General features: G+C 44.9%; 1 protein-coding gene across 7 annotated transcripts in view; it reads right to left on the bottom strand.

Moving 5' to 3' along the window:
- GHR (growth hormone receptor) overlaps positions 1 to 21,135 on the bottom strand; it is a 141,937-nt gene that overhangs the window by 69,625 nt on the left and 51,177 nt on the right. For all 7 annotated transcript variants that reach the window (XM_061352184.1, XM_061352181.1, XM_061352179.1 and 4 more), the window contains one exon: positions 17,145 to 17,224. In XM_061352184.1, coding sequence (XP_061208168.1) covers positions 17,145 to 17,214 — 70 coding nt within the window. In that variant the 5' untranslated portion in view covers positions 17,215 to 17,224. The remainder of the gene's footprint in view (positions 1 to 17,144; positions 17,225 to 21,135) is intronic.

Raw genomic sequence — 21,135 nt, 5'->3', positions numbered from 1 at the left:
ATAGAGGAGAGCCACAAGGATGATCAGGGGACTGGAGCACCTCCTGTATGAAGACAGGCTGAGAAAGTTTGGGCTGTTCAGCCTGGAGAAGAGAAGGCTGTGTGGAGACCCCATAGCAGCCTTCCAGTATCTGAAGGGGGTGCCTATAAGGATGCTGGGGAGGGACTCTTTATCTGTAGCAACAGGACAAGGGGCAATGGGTTAAAACTTTAAAGTTCAGGTTAGATATAAGGAAGACAGTCTTTATTGTGAGGGTGGTGAGGAAATGGAACATGTTCCCCAAAGAAACGGCAAATGCTCCATCCCTGGCAGTGTTCAAGGCCAGGCTGGACAGAGCCTTGAGTGACATGGTCTAGTGTGAGATGTCCCTGCCCATGGCAGCATGGTTGTAACAGGATGACCTTAAGGTCCTTTCCAACCCAAGCCATTCTATGATTCTATGATTTCTGGTGTTAGAAGCCCGCAAAAACATACACTAAGAACTTTAAAAGGCATTTCTTTTTCTTGCCAAACCATGAACTACTAATAATTTCCATTCCTTTAATAATTACTTTTTCAACTTCCAGAAAAACACTCCACTGCAAGCAAAGATCAACCCGGGATATATGCAAGTGGATTAAAACAGATGATTTGAATAAAATCCAGCAGAAACAGAGGGCTCCTGCTCACTCACATTCTTCTCTTCTCTTGCCACCATGAAGGACTGCACTGGTTTTTTGCTCCATTCTGACAGGGAGCTTTCCTAGCAGCAGAGATCCTGTTGATTTAGTTTCTGCTTGTATGGTCTACTAAAGGAGAACATGCTTCAGTGTTTCTGCAGTGGGAGCTCATAATTTGGTCCTTTGTTTCCCGTTTTGGTTAATTTTTAATCCATGTAAATCCTTCCATTTTACCCCCTGGCATCTTTTTAAGGAACCTTTACTATGGTGGTGTATCACAGGCTCTCTGAAAATCCACATTGGAGGAATGGAACCACCACTTGCTGTGTGAATGCTGAAATCTCTTTTTGAGTCAGTAGCTACAGGTGACAGACACTAAGTGTCTTTTGAAAGAACCGTAACTTACACAGACTCCCAAATATATAATATTTGCCAATTAATTTACCAATATAAGCTTTTGTCATGTTTCTTGCCACTTGCCTTGCCCAGAGTACAAATTTTGTGATGTGTGATGTCCTTAAGTCCTTTATTTTAAAGTTGGTGTGAAGTTTGCTGCATCTCACTTCTTTGGTGCAAGGCTGGTAAAATATAAATTCCAGCTACACAATATTTAATAGTTTCCTGTTGCTTTCTTTGAAAATCCCAGGAAAATCTCCTTGAACAACTTAACAAGAATGAAATATGGGACTAAATTGACATAATGCATGGCTCTTTAGATAACAGACCAATCACCCTACTTTATGGCTATTCTATACCCTTTAGCATGGAATTTCCTACTTTGTAGAAGGTTTTTAACTATCTATAATAAAATCATTCTCTCTGAGAAAGAGTCTTCACCACATTATGCAAGAAGAATTCAAAATCCGTAATAGGATGAGTGTTTTCTAGAAGTTCTGCAGAAAACTAATCATTGCTGTTACTATTCAATTTTACAGCACGCTTCTGCAATAGGCGGGAATGTTCTCTGCAAAGTAGAGAAATCTCTAATTTGCAGAAAACAAAGTAGAGAGTCCTTACAGATAGTCTGCAGCTCTGCTTCCCACCTGCAGCATCATAGCTTATTTGAGCACTTCTCTAATAGCAGAAAAAGAAACAGCCTAGGTCAAGTATTTTTATTCCCCACAGGGAACCTGCCACTGTGGAGAGAAACACAACAGCCAAGTTCCCAGCACTATCTCATGACCCTTCTCATTTCTGTTACACTCAGAAGCAGATAAACACCTGGGTACCCATACTCTGCTGGAGTGCAACAGTAGTAGCTGAGGTTGGAAACAAGCAAGTGGGGGACTCCGTGGAGCCCGGCTGACAAAGTGTTCTGCAAGGCTGGACCCAGGCATCCTCCAAATGGCAGCTCCAGTTCCTGAAGTATCCAACCATGCTGGAAGTGCTGCTGCAACCCTGAGAATCCTGTTTCTGATGGGGGTGGTGACCAGCACAAAGCTTTCAGGGATGCTCTGTGTGCTTCAAGGATGGCATCTTGTGAACTTCTACGCTAAGATGTTTCTCTTTGATGTCTGATCCATTGGAATACCTTAAGAGAACCCAGGTATACCAAAATATTGCTGAGATGCACACAATACTCCCTCATTTATACTGGTTGGAACCAGGTCTGCTCAATGATGGCTCTCCAATTCCCAGTCACACTGCCACTTTTGAGGAGCAGGGCATAGAAAGAAAAGGTGCAATGCTGTAGACAGCCTCTTGGTTCTAAAAGTCTCTGAAAACCTGCAAGTTACTACACAATAACTGCATCATTGTTTAAATGAATGAAAAAATGTTACTCCTTCCCATGGTCACTTCATTGTATGCCATGAACGTGCAGTAACAAGGATTTGTTTTTCCTGGTACAGATGCGTGGTACTGAAAGCAATTTACTCTGGGTGTGTGCTTTGCTGCATGGAACGATTCATTGTAACCTATGCAATATGCTTTTATAATATAGATTAGTGTTTGCTTGAGCTACTTTTCCTTCTCCTGCTGCACAGTCCCTTTATTAACCAAGTCCATTTGGCTATTGCAGTACAAACTGTTCGAATAATTCACATAAAATAGAATCATAGAATAGTTAGGGTTGGAAATGATCTTAAGATCATCTAGTTCTAACCCCCCTGCCATTGGCAGGGACATCTCACACTAAACCATGTCATCCCCAAGGCTCTGTCCAACCTGGTCTTGAACACTGCCAGGGATGGAGCATTCACAATCTCCTTGGGCAACCCATCCCAGCACCTGACCACCCTCACAGTAAAGAATTTCTTCAGTAAAGAATTTCTTCCTTATATCCAATCTAAAATTCCCCTGTTTAAGGTTTAACCCATTACCCCTTGTCACAGTATCACAGTATGTTAGAGATTGGAAGGGACCTCAAAAGATCATCTAGTCCAATCCCCCTGCCGGAGCAGGAACACCTAGATAAGGTTACACAGGAACGTGTCCAGGCGGGTTTTGAATGTCTCCAAACAAGGAGATTCCACAACCTCCCTGGGCAGCCTGTTCCAGTGTTCTGTCACCCTCACTGAGAAGAAGTTTCTTCTCAGGTTTAAGTGGAACCTCTTGTGCTCCAATTTGTACCCATTACCCCTTGTCCTTTCATTGTTTGCCACTGAGAAGAGCCTGGCTCCATCCTCGTGACACTCCCCCTTTATATATTTATATACACTAATAAGGTCACCCCTCAATCTCCTCTTCTCCAAACTATAGAGACCCAGCTCCCTCAGTCTTTCCTCATAAGGGAGATGCTCCACTCCCTTAATCATCTTAGTTGCCCTGCGCTGGACTCTCTCCAGCAGGTCCCTGTCCTTTTTAAACTGAGGGGCCCAGAACTGGACACAATATTCCAGATGAGGTCTCACCAGGGCAGAGTAGAGGGGAAGGAGGACCTCTCTCGACCTACTAACCACCCCCCTTCTAATACACCCCAGGATGCCATTGGCCTTCTTGGCCACAAGGGCACAGTGTCGGCTCATGGTCACCCTGTCGTCCACCAGGACCCCCAGGTCCCTCTCCCCTACACTGCTCTCTAACAGGTCGTTCCCCAACCTATACTGGAACCTGGGGTTGTTCCTGCCCAGATGCAGGACTCTACACTTTCCCTTGTTATATTTCATCAAGTTATTCCCCGCCCAGCTCTCCAGCCTGTCCAGGTCTCTCTGGATGGCAGCACAGCCTTCTGGCGTGTCGGCCACCCCTCCCAGCTTAGTGTCATCAGCAAACTTGCTGATAGTACACTCAATTCCCTCATCTAAATCGTTGATGAATATATTAAATAATACTGGTCCCAGTACCGACCCTTGAGGCACTCCACTAGATACAGGCCTCCAACTAGACTCCGCCCCATAGACTACAACTCTCTGGCTTCTCTCCTTCAGCCAGTTCACAGTCCACCTCACTACCCGATCATCCAGACCACACTTCCTCAATTTAGCCGCAAGGATGCTGTGGGAGACCGTGTCAAACGCTTTGCTGAAGTCAAGGTAGACCACATCCACCGCTCTACCATCATCCATCCACCGTGTTATTTCCTCATAAAAGGCTACGAGATTGGTCAAGCACGACTTCGCCTTGGTGAAGCCATGTTGACTGCCCCTCATAACCCTCTTATCCTTGATATGCATTAAGATGGCACCAAGGATAAGGTGTTCCATCACTTTCCCAGGAATGGAGGTGAGGCTAACCGGTCTATAGTTACCGGGCCCTCCTTCTTGCCCTTTTTGAAGACAGGAGTGACATTTGCTTTCCTCCAGTCCTCAGGCACCTCTCCCGTTTCCCAAGACTTGGTAAAGATGATGGAGAGCGGTCTAGCAATGACCTCCGCCAGTTCCCTCAGCACCCGCGGGTGCATCCCATCTGGACCCATGGATTTATGGATATCCAGATTGCTCAACTGGTCTTTAACCCATTCCTCATCGACTAAGGCAGACCGCTCCGTTGACCTATCTTCATCCGAGGTCTCAGCGGTACAGGGCTCTTCAGGACTGCCTCCGGCAGAGTAGACAGAGACAAAGAAGTCATTCAGTAACTCTGCCATCTCTGTATCTTCTGTCACCAGGGCACCTGTCCCGTTCATCAGCGGGCCTACATTGCCTCTGGTGTTAGTTTTACCTGCCACGTATTTGAAAAAGCTCTTTCTGCTGTCCTTGACCCCTCTCGCCAGCTTTAATTCCAAGGAGGCCTTAGTCATCCTAGCAGCTTTCCTACATCCTCTAGCAGCAGCCTTATATTCTTCCCAAGTGGCCAGCCCTTCCTTCCATGACCTGTAAACTCTCCTCTTCCACTTGAGCATACCGAGCAATTCCCTATTTAGCCACGCAGGTCTCCTGACCCTCTTCCTTGACTTCCTACGTGTCGGGATGCTCTGATCTTGAGCTCGGAAAAAGCAGTCCTTGAACGTCAACCAACTATCTTGGGCCCCTTTCCCTTCAAGCAGCCTAGCTCATGGGATTTCCCCTAGCAATCGCTTGAAGAGGCCAAAGTTTGCCCTGCTAAAGTCCAGGGTTGCGATTCTACTTGCTATTCTACTGACCCTACCACACAAGATCCTGAATTCCACCATCTCGTGGTCGCTGCAACCAAGGCAGCCCTCAACCTTCACTCCTTCAACCAGACCCTCCTTGTTAGTGAGGATGAGATCCAGCAGCACACCTCTCCTGGTTGGCTCATCCACCATTTGCATGAGGAAGTTATCATCCATACACTGGAGGAACCTCCTGGACTGCGGCTGGGTTGCCGAGTAGTCCTTCCAGCAAACATCAGGGAAGTTAAAATCCCCCACGACGACCACGGGCTGTGACTGTGAGGCCGCTCTCAGCTGCCTGTAGAAGGCCTCATCAACTTCCTCACCCTGATCCGGTGGCCTGTAACAGACCCCCACAACAGTATCGCCCCTGCCAGCCTGCCCCTTAATTCTCACCCACAGACTCTCGACTCGCTCATCATCTGTCCCTGGACAGAACTCAACGCATTGTAGCTGCTCTCGCACATAAAGAGCAACCCCACCACCCCGCCTGGCTGGCCTGTCTTTCCTGAAAAGGACATAGCCCTCCATGACTATATTCCAGTCATGTGAGCTGTCCCACCACGTCTCTGTAATTGCCACCAGGTCATAATCTCCTGACTTAACACAGGTTTCTAGCTCCTCCTGCTTATTTCCCATGCTGCGCGCATTGGCGTACAGACATTTCAGGGAGCGAGCCGAGCACACCGATTTCACCCTAGGATTACAGGAGGCCTCCCAGTCTTCATCAATTCCGGAGCGCTGTCCCACTGAGGCAAGCCCAGCTACAACCCCATCCCCCTTCAAATCTAGTTTAAAGCTCTCCAAATGAGCCCCGCTAATTCGTGCCCCAGCATCCTTTTACCTCTGTGCGATAAACCTTTCCCACATGCCATTGTCCAGACTGGTGCCCTATAAAACCAGCCGTTATCAAAGAATCCAAAGCCCTGCCTGGAGCACCAGCCTCGAAGCCAATCATTTATGGACTGAATTTTCCCATTCAGTCCCACATCATCAACAGAAGATGGAAGGAGCGAAGAGAAGATCACCTGAGCCCCAGAGTCTTTCACCATCCGCCCCAAGGCCCTGTAGTCTTTCTTCATCTCCCTCAGACTGCGGGAAGCAACTTCCCCCTCACCCGTCTGGAAGACCAGCAGCGGGTAGTAGTCTGTCGGGCGCACCAGGTTGGGGAGCACCCTGGTGATATCCCTGATCCGGGCTCCAGGCAGACTACACACTTCCCTGTGATGAGGGTCAACTCTGCATATCGGGCCCTCTGTTCCTTTCAGAATGGAATCACCCACTACAATGACCCTTCTTTCTTTCTTACCAGAGGCAGTCTTGAGGTGCGAAGTCGACCGCTTTCTTCTATGTGGCCTTGTAGGCGGGCCTTGCACCACATCCTCACCTACCTCTCCTTCCAGATCCAGGGCCTCAAACCTATTACAGAGGGACACCTGGGGAAGCGGGGCAGGAAGGGAGGAGGGCTGCCCACGACGCCGAACCGGAACTCGCTTCCAACCCTCCTCATCTTTTTGGTCCCCTACCTCCGGGCGACAGCTACATGACAGGGGCTGTCTCAGGCCATCCCCCTCTGTCTGAGAGGGCAGGGGGTCCATCCTCTTTTGGGGGGTATCTCCCTGGAGCCGTACCAACTGGCCAGCCAGGGAGTTACTCCAGCAGTCGATCTCCCTTTCACACTCCCTGATGCTCCTCAGCCTCTCAACCTCCTCCTTAAGTTCAGCCACCAAGCTAAGCAAATCTTCCACCTGCTCACACCTCACACAGGTGGAATGCTGTCCTCCCTCCCCCGGCAGCAGCAGGCTCTGGCACTCCCTGCATCCAGAGACCTGAACAGCCACGGTTAGGGCCGGGGTCTCTGTCTGCATTGCTACAGCCCTCTTACTGGTAGCTCTCTTTCTGGAGGCGACCATATTGGTCAGCACAACGACCTACCTGTTCTTCCCTGCACCTGGTGGGCAGCTGCCCTCTCAAAGGCTTTTTCAAGTCAAGGGGCAAGGGAGTGGTCGCCGTTCGCCGTGGGAACGCCCCCCGCCACGTCAGCCGCTCTTTCGCAAGGGCTGCTGGAACTTCGGGAATCCGGAAGTGTTGGCTAATGTGGGGAATCGCGGTGGCTCCGCTCTATCCCCTCTGATTTTCCTGATCTCGGTAGAAGATCGCGGTCGCTGTAGCGTGCCGGCTGCGGCTCTAGCTAGGCTAGCTCCAATCAGCTGTCCTACCACTACAGTCCCTAATGAAGAGTCCCTTCACAGCATCCCTATAGTCCCCTTTCAGATATTGGAAGGCTGCTATGAGGTCTCCATGCAGCCTTCTCTTCTCCAGGCTGAACAGCCCCAACTTTCTCAGCCTGTCTTCACATGGGAGGTGCTCCAGTCCCCTGACCATCCTTGTGGCCCTCCTCCGGATTTGTTCCAATAGTTCCATGTCTTTTTTATGTTAAGGACACCAGAACTGTACACAATACTCCAAGTGAGGTCTCACAAGAGCAGAATAAAGGGACAGGATCACCTCCTTCGACCTGCTGGTCACGTTCCTCTTGATGCAGCCCAGGATACGGTTGGCTTTCTGGGCTGCAAGCGCACACTGAAGCTGGCTCATGTTCATTTTCTCATCGACCAACACCCCCAAGTGCTTCTCTGCAGGGCTGCTCTGAATCTCTTCTCTGCCCAGCCTGTAGCTGTGCCTGGGATTGCTCTGACCCAGGTGTAGGACCTTGCACTTGGCATGGTTAAACTTCATGAGGTTGGCATCAGCCCACCTCACAAGTGTGTCAAGGTCCCTCTGGATGGCATTCCTTCCCTCCAGTGTACCAACCGAACCACACAGCTTGGTGTCATCGGCAAACTTGCTGAGGGCACACTCAATCCCACTGGCCATGTCCACCAACAAAGATGTTGAATAAGACCGGTCCCAACATTGATCCCTGAGGGACACCACTCATTACTGGTCTCCAGCCGGACATGGAGCCATTGACCACAACTCTTTGCATGCAGCCATCCAGCCAGTTCTTTATCCACTGAGTGGTCCATCTGTCAAATCGATGTCTCTCCAATTTAGAGACAAGGATGTCGTGCGGGACAGTGTCGAACACTTTGCACAAGTCCAGGTAGATGACATCAACTGCTCTACCCCCGTCCATCAGTTAAATATACAACTACATTTTAAAAAATCAAAACAAGTTAAAGTAAAAACTGAAACTAGGACTTTTTCCCACTTGTTAGCTTCTTAGACAATGGGCAAATGTTCATATTTCAAACCAGCCTCACTGCTTCTCCTCAAAAATCAAGACACAAGGGGCCACCACCAGCCAGCAGTTTTCGATACAGCTCATCCCTGGTGAAGGAGGAACAGTTCTGTTCCACAGGAGGAACAGTATGCATGTTGACAGCTTGGCTGCATTCTATAGATCTGCCTGTGAGAATGAAGATGTACACTGGGATTACAAATATTGCAGCTGAGAGGCAGAAAGACTGATTTTACTTCATCTGGCACTAACCACAGAGGTGTGGCAATTCTTGCAGATGACCTCAAAACTAGCAATCAATAGACAGCAAATTGGCAAGTTTGTGTTCAAAAGAGAAGAAAATAATAATGGCAGCTAGAGAGCAATGAAGGAAATAAACACAATAGCACGAACGTTAAAGATAACAGAGATAAGTGAATGGGATAACTACGGCAAGTACGTTATTTTGCAGGGTGTCTGACTAAAGCTGATTGCTCATGAAGTGCTTTTGGCAGGTTTGCGGGTGAAGATATCCAGAGGCTTGAAACTTCAGTAAATGTTGGAGTCACAGACGTAGTTTGGAGGAGCTGACAAAAAGAGGTAAGTCTGTGGCAGTACAGGTTAGCATTTGAAACACTGGATGCACTCAGTTACTAGCTCAGTAGATTTTTGGGGGCATAATTTAAGATTACTGTGACTGAAAATTTCAGCACTATGTTTTTTTCCTGTGTTTTCTCACAAAATATAGGCCTGTCTGTAATTGATTTCCAGTATGTGTCTTCCACTCTTAAGAAATCCCAAATCCCTTCCTGTTAAAGTCTATGTATGCTCCCAACAGAGAAAAAAGAAAGGTGAAATCCTTTCTTACCAATATGAGAGCACACATACTATCACAGAGGTCAGAAAAATGGCTTATTTGAAATATAAACAATTGGCAAGGAAGCAAGAGTGGTGAAAGTAACTCAGAAGTGCACAGATTTAAGGCTTTCCCTTGGATTTTTCTGCTAGCCATCAAAGCCATGCCTAATCACAGTGGAAACTGATGATGGAAATATTACTCTGCTCTCTGCCAAAATGAATCTTACCTCCAGCCAAAATGGGTTAGCCAGAGCAGAGTGGTATAACTTACACCTCCCTGTGCCAAGCTTTCTGATCCTGGCTCCTGGAATGACTCTATAGCAATTTCTTCTACACTATGGAACATATTTCTTGCTCAGAAATACTTGAAAACACTGGAAATAGGGCAGGTATTCCGAAGGCTCTGTCTGCAGGTACAAGTTTCAAATTTACATTCTCGACAGTTCCACCCCTGTCCACGTAAACCAGGATGTACTACGATGGATCACAGTTTTGAGCTTTTCAGGTTTTACTGCCAGGTCTGCTTTGGCTTGTGTTTCATACTTAAATAGTTGCCTATGCTTGAGAAAATATGTAGCGCAGAGAAAGGCCGTAGTAAAGACACACTAGTTACAAGAATTAAGATGAGTAAATGACCACAATAAAAAAATGACTACAAACTATATTATGGCACTACTGTTTGAGAGGACACAAGAGAGTTCATAGCTTAAGCTAAGAAAGATTCTTCTCTTTTCCATTACCTTTTGTCCCTTCCTAACAAGATCAGAGTTGTTCCATATGCAGGTATGTCTAGTCTTTCTGATCATCAAAAAATAATTAAAAGAATGCTCTTCATGTGTGAGAAACAGTTTGTCGTTACACTGACTCCAATCTATAGAACTAGAGTTTTTCTAAATCATAAAACGTTTTGTCAGTTCCACAGACTGACTCCACAGACACACTCCACACAGCTATTAATCTTTCTTCTGAATATTTCAAGCCAAGCCACAAAGGTCCTGGTCCCTCCTGACTCCATGAAGAGATAGACAAATTTCCCTTTGTCAGCAGATAATATGCTGCAATTCAAAGGAACCTACCTGCTTAGACAAAGAATTTCTCCATGTACCACGAAAGTCAAATCTATGCCTTTACACAACTCCCATCTGCCACTTCATCCCACTGCTATCCAGTAAATCCAGTGAGAAGACCCCTCATCTTGGCTGTAGCTAACGGCCTACAGCTTGTGACTGAGCAGCTGGGGCCTATAAGGATACTGGGGAGGGACTCTTCATTAGGGACTGTAGTGATAGGACAAGGGGTAATGGGTTAAAACTTAAACAGGGGAAGTTTAGATTGGATATAAGGAAGAAATTCTTTACTGTGAGGACTTCTCCTCACCATAGAGGCATGCTCGGACCAGCAGCATCCTACAGTAGTGAAATTACATACTTCTAGAGCTCAGATGTTGATGAAATATCACTCATCAGGGTGAAATGCTGTCACTGGCAACTTTGAACATGAGAGTTATAGGACACACCTCCCAGGTTACCTAACCCCTGGGAAAGGAGGAAAGGTGAACTGGATTACCAAAGCTGATTGAGTCAAATCCAACGATGATGTCTGTTAAACAGCTCCCACATTTCTGAGGTCTTCTGCTTTGCCAGGAGAAATCACTGTATTCACCATTCCCCCACAGTAACTGACAGAGATGCTGCAGGACCACTGTGTGGAGTAGCTTCTAGTAGGGAAAACCAGGGAGATAATGAACAACTGTCCAGTTGGAGGGATGAGGCTCTTCGTTTAAATGACCTTGAGGTGTGTCAGTCACAAGGCAAAGTCTGGCAATGATGCATTCATCTTTCTCTCAGCCTCTGCCCAGACCATAATCAGAGGTCATGCCACAAACCCTGCTGACCTGGGAGCTTTGCTGGTATTTATCACACCAGCAAATAGTACACTTGCCAGCCCAACAAATCAAGTAGCTCTAAGGTGAAGTTGCAACATATGAGGCGCATTAGCTTATTGGGAAATAAGCAGAATGTTATGGAATAGCACAGATTATCAGAAAAGTACCCCTCTGCTCTTGTGAGACCTCACTTGGAGTACTGTGTACAGTTCTGGTGTCTTCAACATAAAAAGGACATGGAGCTGTGGGAACAAGTTCAGAGGAGGATCACAAGGATGATCAGGGGACTGGAGCACCTCCCATGTGAAGACAGGCTGAGAAAGTTGGGGCTGTTCAGCCTGGACAAGAGAAGGCTGCATGGAGACCTCATAGCAGCCTTCCAGTATCTGAAGGGAGCCTATAAGTATGCTGGGTAGGGACTCTTCATTAGGGACTGTAGTGACAGGTCAAGGCATAATGGGTTAAAATTTACACAGGGAAGTTTAGACTGGACATAAAGAGGAAGTTTTTTACTGTAAGGGTGGTGAGGCACTGGAATGGGCTGCCCAGGGAAGCTGTGAATGCTCCATCCCTGGCAGTGTTCAAGGCCAGGTTGGACAGAGCCTTGGGTGATGTTGTTTAGTGTGAGATGTCCCTGCCCATGGCGGGGGGGGGGGGGGTGTTGGAATCCCTTACTATTCTATGATACTACACAGAAAAAAGAATGCGGAATTATGCATATTCAAACAAGGCAGCTAAAGGTGTGAAGTTTAGTTCAAAATGAAGACAACTATATTTAGCTCTCTCTATGCAAAATAGGACAAAAACCAGTTGCCTAAATAGCTTAAGGTATTTTAGACTGCCTAGGATATTCTTCCCGCTTTCGAGTGTCTGCTCCAAAAGGCAAAGACATTCTGACTACAAGTCTCATGCAGATTTTTTGAGTACCTAGAGAATACCCATGCAATTAACACATAGGTGTTCAAGCTCCCACTAGTCAATGGAGAGCTAGTCAATACAGTCTCTGGAAAAAAGGATAGCAAATAGAGTTCATTGAATTGCCTGAAAACAGACGTTCAGGTACATATGAGATGCTAAGGATTAAGGTTTTTATGGAGTTCTTTACACTTCTGGCCATTAGAGAAGGTTGTAGGTATCTTGCAGGTCCTGTGCTATCGCTGTGAGTCCCATGCAGATGTCTTGCCCTGTGGTATTTCTAATGACACTTAAGTCTTATGCATGGGACATGGATTCCACCCCAGCTCTGTAAGTGGGAGCTTTGATACCCACTGCACATCTACACTTAGATGGTTTAATCTGAATGCATAATGCATGAAAAGCATCCAAGTTCAAGAAGCAAGCAGACACTAGCATAAAAGAAGGATATTTTTATGGAAGTAAAAACTGTATTTTGATATGTCTCAGAATGGAAAATTATTAATCCTACTTCGTATTTAAAAGGGAGGAAAATAGAACATGCCAGCATAACAAAAACTGCGTTTCATACAAGAAATAAAAAAAAGTTGCGATGGAAAAAATAAATAGATTTCTAAAATTAGATAAAGTGAAAAATAAATTCAGGCTTGTAGTTCTTAAAATTACCACTGTAAAAAAACAGTTCACTCAAATATTTTTATTGTTCTATATTAAATATGAATGTCTCCCCAAACCTGCTTCAGAGGCTGCATTAGTGTAGCTGTAACATTCTGGAATTAACTTTGATCTAGTATAAAAAAAATGATAAAAGACATTTCCCACTTTTCACTGGGAAAAAAATAGTTTTGGAACTATGTAAGCTTATGTATTGTTTTATTAACTGGGACGAATTCCCAGATTATTCCTCTATGTCCTTATGTGACCTACACTCATAAATTGTAGAGAAGGAACAAGCAGACAAAAATTGTTTCTTAAAAATTTTGCAATCTGTCTGAAGCAATTCCCCTCAAATACTTTCGAGGTCAGCAGGTACAGTAAACAAAAATACCTAGGTGTATGCTGGGTATGTACTTGAAACACCACAGTTAAACCAATATAAATAGCTCAAATACAAATTGTGTATGCGTACATGAACACAAGCTTTCTTTTTTTTCTTTGAGCAATTAATATTGCATAGATGTAGGTAATCTCTCTTGAAGCAGTACTCTTTGTTGCTCATGTACCTAATTAACTAAATTAAATGAAATTTTACAATCACACAATTCTGCATCCTCAAAGCAACCTAAACTCTCAAGAAGAATAAATTTTGTTGACTTAACAAAAATGTCTTCATTGGCTGTGAATATGGGCCTTATGGTTTTTGAACCCTTAGGGCACAAACTCCATTTACCTATAGTAATACAAATCTATTACAAATTACCTTTCTATTATTGTGGCCTTTACACTTAATTTCTACCACTGCCTCTGTTCTTCTCTTAACCATTGTGCTGCATGCACCTTGAGGACATGGCCAGTGTGTGGGTCAGTGTGCCCTGGTAGGATGCTGCAAGTCCCAGACTTGCTCAGCTCTGAATTACAGAAGACCTGAAGTAGACATGCACCAGACACATTCAGGATCACCATCTCAGAGATGGGGGGTACCCCTGTCAGTTCATGCTAGCCACAGCCTCAGTTTAAGAAGCTGTCAAGTCAAGCTCTTTGAAGGAGAGCATGAAAACGAGCTCAATCTATGGAAAGCCTCCAGCAGAACTTGGCACAAGCCTGGGGACAGCAAATAGGTGACTAACTGCAGTATCTAGTCTCAAATGCTGTGCCGTTGCCTGGCCAACTGCTAGCCTCACACACTCTCCTGCCAGGAAGAAATACGTATGGGATTTCACTGTGTGCCAAGGGTGGGTCCAGCCCTACAGTAGAAAGCCAGCATAAAGCACAAGCTCTGGTAAGGCTGCATGTAAGCTTTACTTACTTTCAAGACATAAAAGCCTTCATGTACAAGTCAGTGTTACACTGTCTCAGTAACATGCTTTGGTGCAAGATTAGCAGGTTTTTTTGCATGTGCTGCCAGAAGGAATGTAATTACTGAAGTGGATTTTTTAGGGAACAATGAGACTGTAGATCAGTCCCTCAGGCAATGTATCAGATACCATGAAGGTATGGAGCACATCTAATTAAGTTTATGGGAAGGCCTCTGCAAGACTAAGCTGGGCAGAACTCTGTAAGACGGGCAGAATACATCACCTGAGTGAGGCTGGATGCTCTTAAGAACTTTTGCAGGTACAAGCACATTCACATGGAGGATAAAAAGAACAAAACATCTAATAAACAGATATCATATAATACACTGTTCCAAATCACACAAGAATGGAAAATGGATGTTCTCTCAAATATTTCTGTTCAACTTACACCTTTTTGTCTGACTTTTTCTGTAAAGCATTTCTGCTACTCAGAATAAACATGTTCTAGTATTACAAGCAGTTTAGAGGTTAGAAATTTATTCTTGGGACAACAAACCTCATCTCCCTTCAATGCACACAGTCCTTTAACAATGCAACAAAAAGGACATAAATATTTAGTATTGTGTCTTAGATTTAATCACAGGAACACAACTTAAATATTCACCAATTTTGTTTCTGAAGGTAAGCTCATGGAAATTATTGTTTCACCAGTATAAACAATGTCACGCAAAGGCGAAGTTGTGGTTAAGTTTTATTCATAACACAGATTTTTACTGAATGCAGGACATCTGGACCACACCTCATCTGCCAATGATCAAAAAATCCTCATGTGCTCTTAAACCTCGAGAGAGAAATCAATTGGTTCAGCAGACTGCATCTGGGCAGGGATTATTTTTGTCTATTGAATGAACGTACTGTAAAATGCAGATGCTGTGGGGTAAGGAGCAAGTCAGAACACACGCGTTTTTGTTCTACTGACCATTCTGTATGAGGCAATGAATAGAAGCTGGTACATGTATCATATTTCACTGTGAAATACTGACTTTCGACATTTGAGCAGAACCAAGGAGGAATTGGCAAATTTTATTTCAGCTGATAGGTTTAACTAAAGAGACTGGTTACACAAAGGGAGAAAAAGCTTTATTCTGCAAATTACTATCTGAAAATTCTTCTTTTAACCTAATCAGAAGGCATAGAAGGATTCAAAACACATCAAAGGCCCCATATTGTTTCATCCCGATTACAATATGAAAATAAACACTGCCCCAGACTTCCTTAGACACTTCTTAAACAGGCACTCTTATTTCCCAGAATGAAGTCCTGCTGCAAGTAAGAAATGAAAGTAGGGAACAAAAGTGAAAACGTGATTCATTCATTGCCTTCAATGGTTGGATACACTAGAAACTAAAATCAAATTTGGTAAACGCTAAGGAAAAACCCTTCTAGGGAGAAGAGAATCTCTTCCTGGTAACACAGAAGACAAGTGTCTGAGCCACATAACAGAGAATAACAGAAACTTGTGTTTTCCTTATCCAAGCCCCTTTTTTAATAAAATTGCCTTTTTGGAAGAACTGCCTGAAAACTGATCATTTTAGTTCTAATTACATCTTATTTCAGCTTAATGTCTCCATTAACAATGAGGTAATACCTCTTCTATCTCTCCAGTGCTTCTCCAAATATCCGCACCCAGAAGTTTTAAATACACAACTCCAAGAAAATGTAGACTGTACCAGTGCAAAGGAGGGCACTTATACCTTTAAACTCTAGCACAGCTATGCCTATTGGCCACTACGCCATAGCTGTTTGGTTCAGTAACATTCTAAAACTATCATTAAAAATGCTAATGAAACAGGGTTCGCAACTCTACAGGTATTTAATTTTCATTCAGTTACATGTAAAGTATGGACCTAAAGAAAAAAAACCCACCAACAAACACTGAGAGATGTCAGAAATCCTCACTGACTTGCAGTTTGTTGTGGAAGCTGTTTCCAACCCAGTTTCCCCAAAAATTACTTGTCAAACTGCCTTTCTCTGCTCACACGATTTTGGTTAGGAAATGAGGAGGCGCTTAAGGAGCCACTTTTCTGCTCTATAGCTCTGGGAGAAGCAGTGACACGTTTGCATAAAATTAGTAACTACGGGAAACTGTTACTGCTCTACACAGGCCAGAACAAGGCAGAGCAGACCAACTTATGCTGCATTTGCTTATAAGAGCAGATCATAACCAGCATAAGCAGATCAGTTTAACACAACCTAAAACTCCCACAGGACTTAATGGGTATTTTTTGTTAAATGAGTAAAAGACCAGTCCCAGAGGACCCACCAGACTCAGGATGACACCGAAATGGTTTTAAATCATTGCTGTTTACAAGAAAAAACATCAGAGAAAGTTCAGCTCAACCAAATACTTTCTAGCCTGGCATTTAATTCACAAGACGGAAGAACTGAGGTGGATAAAGACTGAAGAACAACTGTGGAAAACCAGGGAAATATTCAGTGGAGTGAACCCTGAGCAGATCTATTGAATCATGGAAATGACAGGATGTGCCTTCAGAGCTTCTTGCTAAAAAGGCTTCTGCTCGCTACCCACAGCCAGCTGGCTGGTTGAGGCTACATGTTCTTTTCAAATCCCTTTTATAACCTCTTCTCAAGAATTTCTAAGTGTATTTATGAAACTTGTTCAGATTGGCCTCAGACCCGGAGTGTGCAGACTTAAAAATGCTTCCTCTGTGCACCCAAATAATTCTGTATTCAACATACTAAAAAGACTTAAGGTAAACCCCCACGTTTCAATTAAAAAAAAAAAAAAAAAAAATTAACCCCGTACAACTCTTTCATTATTTCAGAACCTGATCAAAGAAAACACAGCTATCTAAAACCACGTTGATCCAGCCTGTTCACACATTACACATCTAATGCTATGAAACTCAGCTTCGTTCTGCAACATATTTTAGTCGCAGCCACTATCTTTACAAGATCAACTGATGTGTTTTTCACATTTCAACATTATGTACCCAAGTTGCTGAAATCAAGGAACCTGCATAGTCCTGACACATACAATATAAAAATACTTTTTATATAAAGATATATATGTATGTACACACACAAAGGCACAAAAAGGTATGATAGAACTTACCATCACTTGCAGAAAGTAAGTCATTTGCACAGACCAGTGCCAAAGCAAACAGCAGATGCCGAAGATCCATACCTCTAATTCTGTAATAAAAGATGGTAAGAAAGTTTCTTTATATACCAATATTGCTAAGTAATATGACATGACATTTAAAATATGATCTAGTTTTATTGAATTTATGATTGGATTGAAACCAGAAGGGTATTTAGTTTACAGTTTACTGCCCCATAAAGTTGTAAGTCATCTTGCAGTCTAGGACAGAGGGTAAATAATATTTTTATAAGAGAACTAGCTTTATGAGTTTCTAGTTCATTTAATATACAGGGAGAAAAAAACCCAAGTACTGCTGATCTCTAGCCTGCTTCCAAGCAGTAGCCACACTCTCCCCCAGCAGTCCTTGGGGGATGGATTCCAATGACTAAGCTAGGGTAAATGTCAACGTAGGAAAAGGACAGTATCTCCTTCAGAGATCCCTGCTCACTGCAGGGAGGCTGGACTGGATAACCTTTAAAGGTTCCTTCCAACCCATGCCATTTTATGGTTCTGATATGATGACTGCGTTTCTAGCACGTGTTCTGCTGAAGCTGTATTCAACTTTTATGCTGTGTATAATCCTTCCTGGATCTAGAACTAACTACATGCAATAAAGCTGAGAGGAGTGGTGGTAGTTTAATAAGCCAGCTGCCACACCAGAAAGCCAAGTGGGTGCTAACAGCACAACACTAGCTTAGTACCTACAGTCACTGCCCATGGCAGGCAGCATGCCAGGAGTGGGGAGGGCAGCAGAAGCTATGGTACTGCAAGAATGAGAGCTACCCAGGCTAATTCTCTGGTCTGTTCCCTAGTGGCACCCTGCAGAACCTGGAACACTGGCCTTGGTGCGTTTTGGGGGCTGCCATGGAGGCTGTCTGATGCTGGAAACTTCTACCTGTGATACTTCTGGGATGGCACTTTCTCATGGACGTGAGCACATCCATACAAACTTTTACAACCCAAACATAACCCAACAGGCCTTTACAGGCTCCCCACACTCCTCCCTAATTTACCTGGATGACACACACATAGCCTACAAGCCCACCACTACTTTGCTCCTGCCATCACCAGCATCTGATAACAACAGGGATACACTAGACTTGTGGACAGTACAGCCTTCTGCACAGAATTTTCCCATGCCGCAAAAGATCACCAAGTCACCATATGTGGTAGGGTTAAACATACGTGGCATAGATCACTTTACAGCCAAGCTAGTGGAGCAGAGAGACCACTGGAGACTTTCAAAAAACAAAGCTACAACACCAAAATGAACACAAACGCCGAAGCAGCTCAGGCAGCAGTTTCTTGTTCTGTGGCACAGAACTGCCAAGGTATAGTCACCCCAGCTCAGTGAGGCAGCAGAGAGTGAGTCTATTAGCTCCACTTTCACATTTGACAATACATTTGTATGAAAAACCTTATTTCTACACTGGAGTGTTTTCAGCTGGACATTTTCTTTGACCATCTAACAGGACGCTAAATCACAAGTGTTAAACAACCAAGCCCATGAATAAGTAACAACCTCTAAGTAGACACTACTGACTAACACTGGTACTGTCAAATCTGGGTATCAAAACCTAGTCATCATAGAATCATAGAACAGTTAGGGTTGGAAAGGACCTCAAGATCACCAAGTTCCAACCCCCCTGCTGTGGGCAGGGACACCTTGCTCTAAACCGTATCACCCAAAGCTTCGTCCAACCTGGCGTGGAACACTGCCAGGGATGGAGCATTCACAACCTCCCTGGGCAACCTATTCCAGTGCCTCACCACCCTAACAGGAAAGAATTTCCTCCTTACATCCAATCTAAACTTCCCCTGTTTAAGTTTTAACCCATTACCCCTTGTCCTATCACTACAGTCCCTAATGAAGAGTCCTTCCCCAGCATCCCTATAGGCCCCCTTCAGATACTGGAAGGCTGCTATGAGGTCTCCACGCCGCCTTCTCTTCTCCAGGCTGAACAGCCCCAACTTCCTCAGCCGATCTTCATATGGGAGGTGCTCTGGTCCCCTGATCATCCTCGTGGTCCTCCTCTGGACTTGTTCCAACAGATCCATGTCCTTTTTATGTTGAGGACACTAGAACTGCACACAATACTCCAAGTGAGGTCTCACGAGAGCAGAATAAAGGGTCAGGATCACCTCCTTCGACCTGCTGGTCACGTTCCTCTTGATGCAGCCCAGGATACGGTTGGCTTTCTGGGCTGCAAGCGCACACTGCTGGCTCATGTTCATTTTCTCATAGACCAGCACCCCCAAGTCCTTCTCCGCAGGGCTGCTCTGAATCTCTTCTCTGCCCAACCTGTAGCTGTGCCTGGGATTGCTCTGACCCAGGTGTAGGACCTTGCACTTGGCATGGTTAAACTTCATGAGGTTGGCATCAGCCCACCTCACAAGAGTGTCAAGGTCCCTCTGGATGGCATTCCTTCCCTCCAGCGTACCAACCGAACCACAAAGCTTGGTGTCATCGGCAAACTTGCTGAGGGCGCACTCAATCCCACTGTCCATGTCAGCGATGAAGATGTTAAACAAGACCGGTCCCAACACCAATCTCTGAGGGGACACCACTTGTTACTGGTCTCCAGCCGGACATTGAGCCATTGACCACAACTCTCTGTGTGCGGCCATCCAGCCAGTTCTTTATCCACCGAGTGGTCCATTCATCAAATTGATATCTCTCCAATTTAGAGACAAGGATGTCATGTGGGACAGTGTTGAATGCTTTGCACAGGTCCAGGTAGATGACATCAACTGCTTTACTGCTGTCCATCAGTTCTTCAGCCCCATCACAGAAGACCACCAAATTGGTCAGGCAGGATTTCCCCTTAGTGAAGCCATGCTGGCTGTCACCAAGCACCTTGTTGATTTTCATGTGCCTTAGCATGCCTTCCAGGAGAATCTGCTCCAAGATTTTGCCAGGCACAGAGGTGAGACTGACTGGTCTGTAGTTCCCTGGGTCATCCATTTTCCCCTTCTTGAAAATGGGGGTTATATTTCCCTTTTTCCAGTCGCCGGAAACTTCACCTGACTGCCATGATTTTTCAAATATGATGGCCAGCGGCTTCACAAATTCATTTGCCAGCTCCTTCAGGACCCGCGGATGGATTTCATGAGGACCCATGGACTTGTGCACATTCAGGTTCTTAAGATGGTTTCGAACCAGTTCCTCTCCTACAGTGGGCCTAAGGTCTTCATTCTCACAGTCCCTGCGTCTGCCTTCCAAGACTTGGGTGGTGCGGTCAGAGCCTTTGCTAGAGAAAACCGAGGCAAAGAAGTCATTCAGAACCTCAACCTTCTCCAAATCCTGTGTAGCTAGTTGACTTGAGAGCTTCCTGAGGGGGCCTACATTCTCCCTAGTCTGTTTTTTGTTATGTACCTGTAGAATCCCTTCCTGTTACCCTTAATATCCCTAGCCAAGTTTAATTCTAACTGGGCCTTAGCTTTCCTAACCTGGTCCCTAGCTTCCCGGACAACATCCCTGTACTCTTCCCAGGCCGCCTGTCCTTGCTTCCACTTTCTATAAGACTCTTTCTTCACTTGAATTTTCCTCAGCAGCTCCTTATCCATCCAAGGAGGTCTCCTGGCCCTCCTGCTGCACTTCCTTCTAGTTGGGATGCAACACTCCTGAGCTTGTAGCAGGTGATCCTTGAAGACCAACCCTTTAGGGCTATATTCCATGGAACCTTACTAAGGAGGTTCCTGAAGAGGCCAAAGTCAGTCTCGTCGTAGAATCAGCAAAGTTTGAATTTAGTCAGAAACTGTAAAACACATGCACACTGAGTATGTAAAACTCTGCTAATACTGCATTTAAAAGATAATTTCCTCCTTCATCTTCTTAATCCAAGAGAACAGGTTGAATCACAGTACCGAAAAAAAACCAAAGCTGTTACCTGATTTCTCATTCATGCTGTTCAGTACAAAACTGGAAAATCAGAAGGTATTTCTCACATCCTCATTACTG

The sequence above is a fragment of the Neopsephotus bourkii genome, unplaced genomic scaffold (assembly GCF_033783945.1).
Source record: "Neopsephotus bourkii isolate Nb327-2 ecotype Australia unplaced genomic scaffold, CSIRO-AGI_Nbou_v1 NB_631, whole genome shotgun sequence".
NCBI classification, from domain to species: domain Eukaryota; kingdom Metazoa; phylum Chordata; class Aves; order Psittaciformes; family Psittacidae; genus Neopsephotus; species Neopsephotus bourkii.
The sequence above is the reverse complement of the archived record's forward strand: the minus strand, read 5'-3'. Positions and strand labels throughout refer to the sequence as shown.